General features: G+C 56.9%; 1 protein-coding gene across 2 annotated transcripts in view; it reads right to left on the bottom strand.

Annotated features, from left to right (window-relative positions):
* The window catches only part of PRODH (proline dehydrogenase 1), a 29017-nt gene extending 14713 nt beyond the window's left edge, over window positions 1-14304 (bottom strand). The window contains exons 1-2 of one of the 2 annotated variants that reach the window (XM_029048745.1): window positions 13961-14304; window positions 8754-8962 (exon numbers count right to left, since the gene is read on the bottom strand). In XM_029048745.1, the coding sequence (XP_028904578.1) occupies window positions 8754-8962; window positions 13961-14236 (485 nt within the window). In that variant the 5' untranslated portion in view covers window positions 14237-14304. The remainder of the gene's footprint in view (window positions 1-8753; window positions 8963-13960) is intronic. The other variant, XM_029048747.1, reaches the window with a different exon arrangement.
* Window positions 14305-14665: the final 361 nt, after the last annotated feature.

Below are 14665 nucleotides of genomic sequence, written 5' to 3'. Positions count from 1 at the left end.
GCCGAGACAGCCATGTAGGACACATACACGCCCACCTGCCCCTCAGGCTGGCATGGCAGCGTTAGGGTCAACCTCCTTAGCCAAGGTGACTGCCTCTGCCCTGCCCCGCCCCCAAGCACTGCTTATCTCTTGGGGTGAGGAGGTCGGAGGAGCCTGGGCTTATCAGGGCTGATGTGAGGGGTGGAGCTGGGACTGCCCAACAGTCCTTCCGCCCTCAGATGGGGGCAGGGGATGGGGGTTGGGGGGAGGGTGGTGAAGGTGTTCCTAAATATCCTTTGCCGGTCCTGCAGTCCCGGGCCAGGAGCCAAGGGAATTCCCACCCCAGAGAGGCAGAATGGCCGTGGACGGGGGGCCGCGTACGAAGGGCTACAGGAAGGGGCACCCAGGCCCTGGCCACGACCACCTCCGTGCACGTCCGTGCCCCTGGGCCGTGGCGCCGGTGCCCGGCTTTGGGGGGGCGACTGTAGCAACGGGCGCTCAGCCCGGACCACGATTTTGGGCAGGGGAGGGTGAGAAAGGAGCGTACTGGAGCCGCGGGGTCCGGCCGATCCTTCAGGTGACCGCTGCCCGGTTGGAGAAGACCCACCCTGGCCCGGCTCCGGCCGGGGGTCCGGGGGTCGCGGGTCCGGGAAGGGGCGGCAGCCCACGTTCAAGGCCAGAGAGGCCCAGGGGAGAGTCCCTCGATTGTGCCGCTGCTGGGGCCGCGGTGATGGGCTCCGCCTCTGGCAGGACCAATCAGCTGGCGGGGGCAGGGACCCGGGGCCCAATCAGCACGCCAGATGTCCGGGTTGCCGGGTAACCGGGCGCCGGATCTCGGCCGGTACATTCCGTCCCTGGGAGCTGGGCACAAGGAGGGGCTCAGGTCACTGGGGGTCACCGCTGCCGGGCAACGGCCAATCCCGCTCCCGGCGGTCGAGAGCCCCCGCGGGACGCCTTTGCGCACAGGCACCATCCACAGGGTCCCTCGGGGTGGGGGAGCGGGCACGGCCGCCCCGGGAAGGGGGATGAGGCGGGGGTCAGGGGTCAGGGGTCGGTCCTCCACCAGCTCCGCCTGCAGCCTGACTTTCCCCCGGCCCGAGATAACCACCTCCTGTTTTAACCTCTGGCCAGTCTCCCCAACTCAATCAAGCAATCAGCCATATTTATTGCGCACTTACTGTGTGCAGAACACTGCACTTGGTGCTTGGGAGAGTACAACAGTCAGTAGAGCAAGTCACTTAACTGCTCTGTGCCTCAGTTCTCTCATTTGTAAAATGGGGATTAAGACCGTGAGCCTCACGTGATCTGATTACCCTGTATCTACCCCGGTGCTTAGAATAGTGCTCTGCACATAGTAAGCGCTTAACAAACACCAACATTATTATTAGAGACTTTCCCTGCACACAGCATGCTTAAAAAGGGAGACGGACAATATAAATAACAATAGTAATCATAAGTGTGATATCTGTTAAGTGCTTACTATCCGCCAGGCACTTAACAGCATGGAATAGTGGAAAGAGCACAGGAACAGGAGTCAGAAGGTCATGGGTTCTAATCCCAGCTCCACCACTTGTCTGCTGTGTGATCTTGGGCAAATCACTTCACTTCCCTGTGTCTCGGTTACCTCGTCTGCAAAATGGGGATAGAGTCTGTGAGCTCCACAAGGGACAGGGACTGTGTCCAGCCTGATTTGCTAGTATCCACCCTGGCATTTAGTACATTGCCTGGCACATAGTAAGCACTTAACAAATACTGCGATTATTATTATTATTATTACTAAGTGCTGGGGTAGATGCAAAGAAATCAGGTTGGTCACAGTCCCTGTCCTGCGTGGGGCTCACAGTCTCAATCCCTGTTTTACAAACCAGGTAACTGAGGCATAGAAGAGTGAAGTGACTTACCCAAGGCCATACAGCAGACAAGGGGCAGAGCCACGGATTAGAACCCATGAACTCCGACCCCCAGGTCCGTGCTCTATCCATTATGCCATAAATTATGGATATGTACTTAAGTGCTGTAGGGCTGAGGGACAGGTGAATAACAGGTGAAAATCCAAGTTCAAGGGCGAAGCAGAAGGAAATAGAAGAGGAAATGAGAGCTTAGACAGCTAAGGTCTTTTGGAAGTAATGTGCCTTCAATACAGCTTCGAACGGGGGAGAGTAACTGTCCGTTGGATAGGAAGGGGGAGGGCATTCCAGGCCACTGGCAGGAGGTCAGCGATGAGAGACGAGATGGAGGTACAGGGAGAGGCTGGCATCAGAGGAATGAAGTGTATGGGCTGGCTTGTAGTAGGAAATCAGGGAGGTATGGTACTCACCCAAGAACTTAAGTACACTGCTCTGCATATAGTAAGTGCTCCATAAATATGAGTGATTGATTGGAGGGGGCGAGTTGATTGAGTGCTTTAAGACCAATGGTATGGAGTTTCTGTTTGATACGGAGGTGGACGGGCAACCACTGGAAGTTCATGAGGAGTAGGGAAACAAACTCGTCCTCTAGACAGTAAGCTCATTATGGGCAGGGAATTGGCTGTGTATCGTTACAGGATATCTTCCCAAGCCCTTAGTACGGTGCTCTGCACATAGTAGGCATTCAATAATTATGGTTAAATGAATGAATGAATGAATGGCCAGAATGGTTTTGGTGAAAAATGATGGGAAGCTCCACGAGGGAAGAAATTTTACCTCTCTTGTACACTCAAGTGGTTGCTACAGTGCTCAGTTCACAGAAAGCTCTCAGTCCATATTACTGTTAGAGTGAGTGATTGAGATCGACACAGTCGCGAAGGGTCTTGGAACCCAAACCTCACTGGCCCCACGCCCCAGCACTGCACCCCTCAAAGCTGCACAATCTCCCAAGTACTCACCTCCACCCTTATCCCCAAACCTGTGAAGTAGGGGCTACTCTCCCCCTCTTATAGATGGGGAAACTGAGGCCAAGAAAAGTCAGCCCAAGGTTCCACAGTGGGCCAGGTCTCCTAATTCCTGGCCTTGTGTTCTTTTCACAAGGTATGACTCCCATTTTAGAGTTCAGGAAAATGAGTCCCAGAGAGGGTAAATCGCTTGCCCGAGGCCACACAGCGAGGCGGGGTCAGAGCTGGGACTAGAATTAGCCAGGGTCTTCCTGCTCCTAAGCCCAGACTCCTTCCACTAGTCCAAGAACATGCGAAAACTAGCTGGAAGCCATTTGGCGCACTGTACCAAATGCTTAGAAACAACAGACTAAACAAGGGGATATGTTCCCTGCCCCTCGAGAAGCTTATATTCTAATGGGGGAGGCCAACATATGTACAACAGATGTTGTCAAAATAAATGCTTGAGCACACATATGTGATTTGAATACTCCATCTTCCCTCTTTCAAGAAGGTTTCCGTGACTAAGCTCTCATTTCCCCATCCTATTCGCCTGCCCTATGCATCACCTGGTCACCTGGGTCTGTACACCTGAGGCACTTTGCTAGTCACTCCTTCCCCACCCCAGCAGCAGTTACATACACTGTATTGTACTCTCCCAAGCACTCTGCATACAGTAAGTACTCAATAAATACCTCTGATTGATTAATTACGATGGGGGAAATAAGTTCCCAAGGGCTGGAGGTGGCTGATGGGATGACAGTGCTTTGTACAGAGTAAGCACTCAATAAATACAATTGAATGAATGAATGAGCTGGCTCAGGGGCCTGGGAAATTAATCAGGGAAGCTTGTTGGGGGAAGTGGGATTTAGGGAGGAAATGAAGGTGGGGAGAGCTGGGGTTTTTCTGACTTGGGGAGGGAGGGGCTTCCAGATTGGGGGAACAACAAGAGTGAGAGGACAGTGATAGCAGAGTCGAGGGTGGAGGGCAACTAGAAGTTTGGCTTGGAAGAAGCCAAGGCCATGAATTCCATCAGTGGATTGAATGTCCTCAGGGACACGATCCATGCAGAGTATAGAATGAAATGGGGAAACGCTGGAGGCAGGGAGACCAGAATGGAGGCTGATGCAAATGGTCTAGTAGAGGCAAGCCCAGAGCTCATTCCAAGGTGTGAGAAGTTTGGGTGGGGTGGGAGGAGTGGATCAGGAAAAACCAGCAGGATCTGGATGCAGGCCAGATGTGGGAGCTGACTGAAAGGGAAAGTGCTGGCTTCTAGGACGGATGAGGGGACAGTGATGATGTCCACTGATATGGGGAGTTTAGGAGAGGCTGGACAAGAGAGAGTTGAGGGAGAGAAATGAGGAATTATGTCTTTGACACAACGAGATCGAGGTGTCGGCAGGATAACGGAGCAGGGATGTCCTGGGGGCCAAGGGACATGGGGGCCTGTTGCACGAGCAAGGTGAGATGGGGGACCGTCCCAGGGGCAAGAGAGCTAAGGAACCACAGTGGGATAAAATAATAATAATTGTGGCATTTAAGCCCTTACTATGTGCCAGGCACTGTACTAAGGACTCGGGTAGATATGTGATAATTTGGTTGCACACAGTCCCTGTTCCACATGGGTTTCCCAGTCTTCATCCCCATTTTCCAGATGAGGGAACTAAGGCAGAGAGAAGTTAAGTAACTTGCCCAAGGTCACACAGCAGACAAGCAGCCGAGTTGGGATTAGAACCCAGATCCTTCTGACTCCCAGGCCCAGGGTCTATCCACTACAGCATGCTGCTTAGAGGATAAGTGGGGCTGAAGAGGTATACCTGGCAGTCGCCTGCGTAGAACTGGGAGCTGAAGCCCTGTGAGTGGAAGGACTCTCTGAGACGGGAGGGCAGGACCTGGAACTGAGCCTTGGGGGAAGCGCACAGTGAGAGGGTGAGAGACAGCAGCCAAGGAAAACAGGGAGGAGCGGCCAAGGAACGGAGGACGAGGAGGAGGAATAGAAGAAGCTACAGCACGGACAGATGTGCCATGACACCTGCGCTCGTGGAAGAGGGTAAGGGAAAGGGACAGCAACTTTTCCTCCAGGAAACCTGCCAGGAGCAGCCCTGATCACCTGCCAGTAAGCCCTTCCTGTTCCCGGCCCTGGACAATCAGATGCTCAATCAGTGGTACTTATTGAGCACTTACTGTGTGCAGAGCACAGTACTAAGCATTTAGGAGTGCACTATAAATTAGTTGGTATATATGTTCCCTGCCCACAGTGAGTTTACAGTCTAATGGAAGAGATAGATGAAAAGAAATTAGGGATCTATACAAAAAGGTCGTGGGGTTGAAGCTGGGGTGAAGATCAAGTGCTTAAGGGGTACAGATCCACTTTTGTAGGTGACACAGAAGGGAGAGAGAGTAGGGGAAAAAATGGCCTAGTTGGGAAAGGCCTCTTGGAGGAACTGTGATTTTACTAAGGCTGTGAAGGTGAGGAAAGTGGTGATCTGTTAGATATGAAGGGAGAGGAAGTTCCAGGCCCGAGAGAGGACGTGGGCAAAGGGTCAGTGGTGAAAGAGATGAAATCAAGGTACAGAGAGTAGGTTGGCATTAGATGAGTTAGGTGTGGGGGCTGAACTGTAGTAGGAAATCAGGTAGGTAAGTTAGGAGGAGTTGACCAGAAGTGAATGCTTTAAAGACAATAGTAAGGAATTTCTGTTTGATATGGAGGTAGTTGGGAATGGGGAGATGTGAATTGAAAGGTTTTGTAGAAAAATGATCAGGGCAGCAGAATGAATCAAGGACTGGAGTGGGAAGGATCAGGAGGCAGGGAGGCCAGTGAGGAGGCCGATGCAGTATTTAAGGCGGGACAGGATAAATGCTTGAATCAGCAGGGCAGCAGTTTGGATGAAGAAGAAAGGGTGCATTCTAAAGATGTGGTGAAGGTAGAACTGACAGGATTCCATGACAGACTCAATGTGGGGATGGAATGAGAGAGATGAGTCAAGGATAATGCCAAGGTTATGGGTTTGTGAGGCAGAGAGGATAATGGTGTTGTCTACAGTGATGAGGAGGACAGAGTTTTAGGGTAGGAAGACAAGGAATTCTATTTTGGATACATTAGATATGAGGGGTTGGTGGGACATTCAAGTAGAGATGTCCTGAAGGCAGGAGGAAATGCATGACTACAGAGGAGGAGAGACCAGGGCTAGAAATGCAGATTTGAGAATCATCTGCTCAGAGATGGTAGTTGAAGTGGTGAATGAGGGAATGAATTCTCCAAGAGAGTGGATGAATGTTACTGTTTTGTTGCACTTTCCCAACCACTTATTACAGTGCTCTGCACACAGAAAGCACTCAGTAAATACAATCGAATGTAGGTGGTGAATAGAATGGGACCCAGACTGAGCCTTGTGCCAATCCCACAGTTAAGAGGTGGGACGCAGAGGAGGAGCCCACGAAACTGAGCCGAAGCAGAGAGATAAGAGGAGAACCAGGAGAGGACAGGGTCAGTAAAGCCAAGGTTGGATAGCGTTTCCAGGAAAAAGGGGTGGTCCACAGTGTCGAAAGCAGCTGAGAGGTCGAGGAGAGTTAGGATGGAGTACAGGCCGTTGGATTTGGCAAGAAGGAAGTCACTGGTGACCATAAAGAGGACAGTTTCCATGGTGTGAAAGAGACAGAAGCCAGACTGGAGGGGGTTGAGGAGAAAAGTGGATGAGAAGAAGTAGGTGCATGGACAGCGGCAGTCTTGAGGGGCAGGAGACAAAGTGGGCGAATGTCACTGCCTGCCTGAAGGACAATTAGGCTCCCCGAGACTAAGGGGAGAGCTTTCTTCCACAGGCCCTACCTCATTAATGTGTGGTATTTTTTAAGTACTTACTTTACCCAGGCACTGTAGTAAGCGCTGGGGTGGATACAAGCAAATCAGGTTGGACGCAGTCCCTGTCCCAGATGGGGCTTCCAGTCTCAAACCCCATAGATGAGGTAACTGAGGCACAGAGAATAATAATAATAATAATGTTGGTATTTAAGAGCTTACTATGTGCCGAGCACTGTTGTAAGCGCGGGGGTAGCTACAGGGTCATCAGGTTGTCCCATGTGGGGCTCAGAGTCTTCATCCCCATTTTACAGATGAGGTAACTGAGGCACCGAGAAGTGACTTGTCCGAAGTCACACAGCTGACAGGTGGCAGAGCCGGGATTCGAACCCATGACCTTTGACTCCTAAGCTCACACTCTTTCCACTGAGCCACGCTTGCCCAAGGTGTCACAGCCAGACAAATGGCGGAGCTGGGATTAGACCCACGACCTTCTGACTCCCAGGCCCATGCTCCATCCACTAGGCTACTACCGGCCCCGGCCATGTCCCTCCAGGGAAGGAATGGCCTGGGGCGCAGAGGGCAGCCAAAGGGATCCCTCAGTACCAGATGTTCTCACTGGCCAGACCTGACCAGGAGAGGAGACCCAGGCATTCGAACCCATCCGGGTTTCCCCCAAGAGCACCCTGCCCCTTCCACTCCAGCTATCTCTTCCCCCGCCCCACACAAATAAAGTTTATCCTGTTTCTCATCTGCCCACCCGCCCTCTCTGAGATGCAATACTCCCCATTTCCTTCCCCCTGCTTCAGGGGACCAGCCCCTGGGTGGAGGTTCCACCACATCCCCTGCTAGCGCCGCCTCTGTACCGCCCACCTGACCTGGTCACCCTCCCCTCCGCCCCACAGGGGCAGCGCTAGCACTCGGAGCCAACATGGCGACCCTCGCTTGGTTCGATGCCTACTATGTGTCCGGCACTATGCTAAGCTCTGGGGTATATTACCAGATCACCGTTGTCCACAGTCCCTGTCCCCACAGAGCTGTTTTTTTTACAACCTCTATTTTACAGAAGAGGAAGCTTAGGTTCCGAGGAGTCAAGTGACTGTCCCAAAGACACACAGCGGGGTGGGGCCCTGGCTGATGGGGAACTGGGGGGGGGGAGGGTCCTCCCCTCCCCCGCCCGGCCAACTTGGGCTGCACTCGGTGAGTTGGGAGAGAGGGTTGGAGGAAGAGCGAGACGCACACGATTCCCTCCCGCTGTAACTTGTCAGCCCTGTGTCAGCACCCACGGGGCCCCGAGGCTCATCGCCCTGGAGTCCGGCCAAGGGGAGCGATCCGATCCGGCAGAGGGGCCAGCGACGGGGAGCACAGGGAGCACTGGGAGAGGGGCTGGTGGAGGCGGGCAGAGCTCGAGGGGGCCGAGTGGGGGAACAGAGTATGGAATGTGGTGGGGGGAGGGGCGGGGAGAAACGTGGTTGGCGAGCTGGGAGCAAAAAGGAAAGACAAGGGGCCAGGCAGGGCCAGGCAGGAGGAAGAGTGAGGACTAGGGAGATGGGACGGAAGCAGAGAGGGGGCCGGGAGGGGAGGAGGTGCCCAACTCCAGAGGTGGGGGTGGGGGTGGGGGTGATTGGAAAGATGGGTCCAGAGTGGTCCCAGGTGGTAAGAGGGAAGGGCAGGCTGAGGGCTCATCAGTCAGCCCAGGAGGCAGTGTAAGTGAACACCACCGGCACCCTGGCTTTTGGAATACCGCCACACCCCTGGTCACCTCATGGGAGGCAGGGGAGTCTAAGTCCCATCCTTGTCCCCCAGAAGGGGCTCAGCCTACACTACCGATTGACAGGCAGGGCGCTGGACCGGCCGCCCATGGCCGCTGGGGAAGAGGGCCCCAGGGGCCGGGGGCGCGGGGGGAGGGCCCGATCTCGAGGGACACGGCGGGGCTGAGGTCTCCGGCACGCCCCGCTTCCCCAGCCTGGGTCGCTCCAGCCTGGGGTCCCCAGCCCAGACAGGGAGGCCGGTGGCCCCCGGCGAGACCCCGGCATCTGCGGATGACAGGCAGAGGAGCTGGTCCCCAGGCAGGCCGGGGCCCGTGAAGGGGGTAGGGGGCGGGATTCAGCAGCGGCTGTTACTTACTCCATTTCTTGCCTCTCAGCCTGCTCGTGGCTCAGATCATCCTCCACGCCAAAGTCCAGGACGGAGCCGACGCCAAAGGAGAGGTTGTGCTGGATGAGCGGCAGGATAGACGCCTGGTCCTCCCCGGCCACGAACTGCCCGTAGAACGTCAGCTTCATTAGCCGCTCGAACAGCGTCTGTCCCAGGATCCTCCGGCACAGGCGCATCAGCTGCCGGACACAGAAGGCCCGCCCCGGGTCAACACCACCCAGTCCCCCGGATGCGTGGGACGGGCTCGGAGGTGACTCGGTGGGTGGGTGGGGGGACGCGCGATACTCAAGGAGAGCAGGGGCCCAGAAGAGGACCGATCGGAGTAGAGAGGATCGGTCTGGGAGATGATGGGAGACCCAGGTTTGACATTCAGCCCTGCCTGGGGCATGCTGTCTGACCCCGGGCTAGGCACGCAACCTTTCTGCACTTCTGTTTCTTCATCTGGTAAATGAGAATTATAACAACATCAGTCCTGCCCTCTGGCCCGCTGTGTGACCCCGGGCAGGGCACTCAAACTCTCTAAGTTGTAAACTGCTGGTGTCTACAAACTCTGCTACACTGAACTCTCCTAAGTGTCTAGAACAGTGCTCTGCACATAGTAAGGGCTCAATTGATATCACTCTTTGATCAACTGATTGAGCCTCCGTTTCCTCATCTGTTCAGTGGGCAGAGTAGACCACCTCTTCCTCCCTTCCCGGGCTGTCGTGGACTAAAATGGATCAGGAACGTACAATACGCTTTGGGGAAAAAAGAACCCGTGTGAGATACAAATCCAAGACCTCATGATCATTACCCCTGCTATTAAATGATGAAGCCCTTATCCTAACCTTTCCCGAGGCCGGGGGTGTGCCCTCTCCAAGAGTCAGTGGGCACTGTCCAAAGGCACCGATGAAACCCCTCAGAGCCAAGTCCGAGGGCCTCTCATCCCTCTAGCCCAGCTCCAACCCGTGGCCACCCACCACACCCCTTCTTTCTAAGAAAGTGGCCCCCCAACTCACGACGCTCCTGCTTTTCCTCCCCCTTTTCAACTGCTCCTTCTCTTTTTCCTTCGCTGTCTCCTTTGCCACTTCACAGCCTCTAGCTGGGGCAGTCCTGCTCGGCTCCAGGCCGGGTCCCTAGCTCCTTTCCATTCTCGGTCGCAACCTCATCCGGTCACATAATAATAATATTAATGGTATTTGTTAAGCGCTTACTGATCCTAGCCAGCTACCCACTCTCTGTGGACTGCTCAGGGTCCTGCCTCTGCTGGCCCGAACTCTTCCCCGCTGACCGACCCCGCGTCTCCTCCCATCTCCAGGACACCTCCACGGGGACGTACTCTCGGAACCTCCCACTTGACGGGTCCCAAACTGACGCCTTTCCCACCAGCTGCACCACCATCCACCCTGTGCCCGAGCCCGCCACCGGAGGAAGGTCCTTGGCTCCTCACTGCCCCTCCGTCTGCTGCTCAAACCTGCCAATTTCTCTGCCGCTCAGACGTCGGACGGCCCGAGGCCTTTCTCCCCACCACCGGGGCCCTGGGTCCTGCCCTATCAGCGTTGGCCTCCTCGCCGGTCTCCCCTCTTCCAGACTCCCCTTGTGGGGTCCAGCTCCGCCCTGCTGCCCGCATCACCTTCCAGCTGCCCGCACCTCCCCTTAAGCAAAACCCTCCAATGGCTGCCCATCTCCCTCTGCACACCTACGGACTGGACCCCCCTCTTACCGCCCCCCCATTCTGCCCACCCAGCCGAATCGGCTACACCTCAACCTTCCCCACCTTCAGAGCTCTTCTGAAACTCCACCTCCTCCACGTCACCCAACCCATCTCCATTTCCCAATTCTCAGTAGTCCTCTGGTTGCCTCTCGCTCTTCTGCCTCTAAGAATATTCAACTGAATATTCGGTTTTATTTATTTTGGTTCCACTACTTGAGAATACCTCTGTCTCAGTGCCTAGTATAGCACCCAGCCCCCATCGGGCATGGTTCCCTGCACTTCCCAGTTCCAGTCGGGCAGCGCTCAATACGATGCCCAGTCCCCATTCGGCAAGCACTCACTGCAATGCCTTGCCAAGCCAGTGCCTTGACCCCAGGGGGCAGGGTTCGGTGCAGTGCCCGATCCCCATCGGGGGAACTCGCTACAGTGGCCGGCCCCCATTGGTCAGCACTTAGCTCAGGCTGTCACCGCTACTGCCGTCACCTGGGTTCCCCTCCCCCACAGAGAGGTGAGCCTGCCGGCCCTGGGAAACACTGCAAACCTGGTCAAACCTGTATCTGGCAGCGGCTTACATGTGACAACTCTGTTCTTGCCCTTTTCATTCTCCGCCACGAGCCAGACAGAGGCTCTGGGAGTGGGGTCCAGCTGCCAGACTTCCAGTCGCCCCTGCCCGAGGGCCCAAAGGTGGGAGGGTCGGGGGGCTGGACGGAGGTAGATCGGGTGGTGGATCATAGACGGGAAACCTCGGACTTTGGTCCTCAGGGGCCCAGAAAAGAGCAGCGGTGGGGACCACTGTTTCCTCCATCAGAGGGCTGGCATCTGTTTGCCGGCCCGTCCACCCCCTCCCACCCGTTCTACCCAGCCCTCTCTCCCAGATGAGCTATCAGGCCGGCACACTGGCCTTTCCCACCTTAGGCTGAGAAGTCCTGGGTGTTCCCATGGCCAGTGGCTCTCGAAATGACCTTGAGCTGCACCAGTTCAATGCAAATGGAGGAGGCTGACTGGAGGGGGGTGAGTTTCCACCCCTCGGTGCTCCCAAGCAAAGGGCGGGGGCGGGGGGCATTCCGGGAGGGTCTTACGGCCACCCCCTGACTTCGGGGGCCAAGGGTGCAAAGACTGCTGGGAAGGCTCCTCAGGGCTGCTCAGATTTCAGAGGGGCTAGGGAAGGGCAGGACTCCAATTGGAGTTGGAGGGACCTTGGGGCTCAGTAAACAGCAGTGGTCCCTGCAACAGCTGCCCCGGACCCTGAGTCCTAGCCGACCTCGCTGTCACCTGACCGTGACCTTCTGGTTGACTTCTGCCAGTTTCCATAAACTAAGGCCCCCTTGCCTCACAGGACGAATCCCACTGCCTTCCTAGCCCGCTCCAGGACCCTCGTTCAACTGCTCTCCTGGTCTCCCCAGGCCCCACAAACATCCGGTTTCTCCTCTAGGCTCATTCCCCTAAACCCCATGAAGCCTCCCTAAGGTCAAACCACAGGCAAGGTAGCTGTGGTCTAGTTCAGAAGCTGTATTAAAGGGGGTTGGGATCCCCAGCCCATTTCCCCCAGGGCCCTACAACCAAGCTTCATCTTCCCCGCTTGTTGGGGGAGCCCAGATTGCCCGCACTCTCCTCCCAGAGGGCAGCTGGGACCGGCTGGGAATGAATGTCGCAAACTGGGGTCCCCAGAACAGCCCCTGGGTGTGCCAGATCGTGGGTGGGGGCTGCACACTCCGCAGAGTCGCCAAGGGCAACCGTCACTTTTGCTCACAAAGGACACAGAGCGGACGGTGCCGGAGCCAGGCTCGCAGCCCCGCCACCACCCTCGGCCAGGTCTTTGGCCCACTGCCCCGCCAACTGACCGGACTTGGCCTTTGGCCTGGATCCCACTGACCAGACCACTTGGCCCATGAACACTCAAACCACCCTCCCCCTCCCCGCCTCACCCCACCTCCCGCCCAGACCCTGGGCCGACTCTGTGCCGCTTACGTACATGAACCAGCCCTGCAAAGCGCAGTGACAGGAGCTGGGGAAAAGGAAAAGGTCCAGGGTCACTGGGCGTTGGATAGGCTCCAAGAGGCAGTTTAACCCCATCCTCCGGGTGACCTGGTCACCGGGTGACCAGTGCTCCTCCCCACCTAGCCCTGGCCCTCCTTCTTCCCCTGCAGCACAGCCCCTACCCTCTGACTGCTCACGGGGCTGGGAAACTCACTTTTATGACCTTCTCTGGCACCTCTGGACAAAAGGCCCGGGGCGTCCAAGAGTGTGTCTGTGGGGGCGGGGAGGTGCGTGTGTGTTTGCACAGGGACGAAGCCAATAACAAATGCCGTAATTACTGTCCTTATTAAGGGCTGATTGGGTGCCAAGCACCATACTGAGCCCTGAGGTACACGCAACCCAGTTAGTTATGGGACACAGTCTTCTTTCCCACCCGGGGCTCACGGTCTAATGGGAGAGACAGAACAGTTATTTCAGCCCCTCTTCACAGAAGAGGAAACCGAGGCTCCGTGAGGTGAAGTGACTTGCCCAGGGTCACAGAAACCTGAGATTGGAACCCTGCTCTACCGACTCCCGACTCTGTGACCTTCCCATAAAGCCACGCTAGCTTGCTCTTTACATATGTATTTACGGTAGTACTTGTTAAGCGCCTATTATGCGCCAGGCACTATACTAAGCACTGGGGTGGATACAAGTACATCGGGTTGGACACAGTCCCGATCCCACGTGGGGCTCACAGTCTCAGTCTCCCTTTTACAGAGGAGGGACCCGAGGCCCAGAGAAGCGAAGCGACTTGCCCAAGGTCGCACGGCAGACAAACGGGGGAGCCGGGATCGGAACCCAGGTCCTTCGGACTCCCGGGCCAGTGCTCCATCCACTCAGCCCCGCTGCTTTAGAGAAGCAGGGTGGCTCAATGGAAAGAGCCCGGGCTTGGGAGTCAGAGGTTGCGGGTTTTAATCCCGGCTCCGCCGCCTGTCAGCTCTGTGACTTTGAGAGAGTCGCTTTACTTCTCTGGCCCTCAGTGACCTCATCTGTAAAATGGGATGAAGACTGTGAGCCCCACGTGGGACAACCTGAATACCTGGTATCCTCCCAGGCGCTTAGAACAGTGCTTGACACATAGTAAGCGTTTAACAAATACCATCATTATTACTATTCCTGACCCGGAGAAGCGGGTGCACCCGGCCCTGTTTGACGCCAGGCACGGCCGCCGCTCAACTTTCCCAGCTCTGCCACTTGTCAGCTGTGTGACGGTGGGCAAGTCACTTTGCTTCTCTGGGCCTCAGTGACCTCATCTGTCAAATGGGGATGAAGACTATGAGCCTCATGTGGGACAACCTGATGACCCTGTATCTCCCCCAGCGCTTAGCACAGTGCTCTGCACAGAGTAAGCGCTTAACAGATACCGACGTGATGATTATTACTTCCCTCCGAACCCTTCCCCCCCGCCGCCCCGGTCCACCGCGGCCTCCGGCTGACCCCGGTGGCCCTCAGGCCCGGTGGGCACCTGCTCGTTGCGGTCCACGAGCCGGTCGAGGGCGCAGAGTCGCAGGACGAGCAGGCTCCGGGCCAGCTGGGCGGTGGTGCGGCTGCGGTAGGCCTCGCGCGGGTTGTGGAAGTCCACGGGCGGCGGGGGGTCGAGGCGGGGGGCGTCCCCGGGGGTCCCGCCGGGCGGCGCGGGCGTCTGCTGGCGGGGGGCGGGGGCGGCCGTGGACAGGAGGGCCGGGCGGGGGCCGAGGGCGGAGGCGGCGCGCAGCGCGGGAACGGCGCGTCTCAGGGCCATCGGGGCGACCGACGGACGGACGGACGGACGGACGGACAGACGGTCGGTCCTGCGGCGGTGGCGGCGGGAGGGGGCGGGGCGCCACCGGGCACTTACATATAGGCGCCCCCCGCCCCGCCCCCGGGACCCCGCCCCTGGGACGTCACAGGGGCGGGGGCTCCGCCCACGTGTCAGTGTTTATCGGGGCGGCCGGACCAGGTTGCCACAATCGGCGAGGCGACGCGGAGAGGGCCCGGCCTGGGGAGTCCGAGGTCGTGGGTTCCAATCCCCGCTCCGCCACCTGTCGGCTGGGTGACTTTGGGCCGGTCCCTTCACTTCTCTGGGCCTCAGTGACCTCCTCCGGAAAACGGGGGTGAAGACTGGGAGCCTCACGGGGACAGCCTCATCACCCTGGATGCTCCCCAGCACTTAGAACGGTGCTTGGTACAG

Source organism: Ornithorhynchus anatinus, chromosome 21 (genome assembly GCF_004115215.2).
Source record: "Ornithorhynchus anatinus isolate Pmale09 chromosome 21, mOrnAna1.pri.v4, whole genome shotgun sequence".
Classification (NCBI taxonomy): domain Eukaryota; kingdom Metazoa; phylum Chordata; class Mammalia; order Monotremata; family Ornithorhynchidae; genus Ornithorhynchus; species Ornithorhynchus anatinus.
Note: the sequence above shows the minus strand (reverse complement) of the source record. Positions and strands in the feature narration are given on the sequence as shown.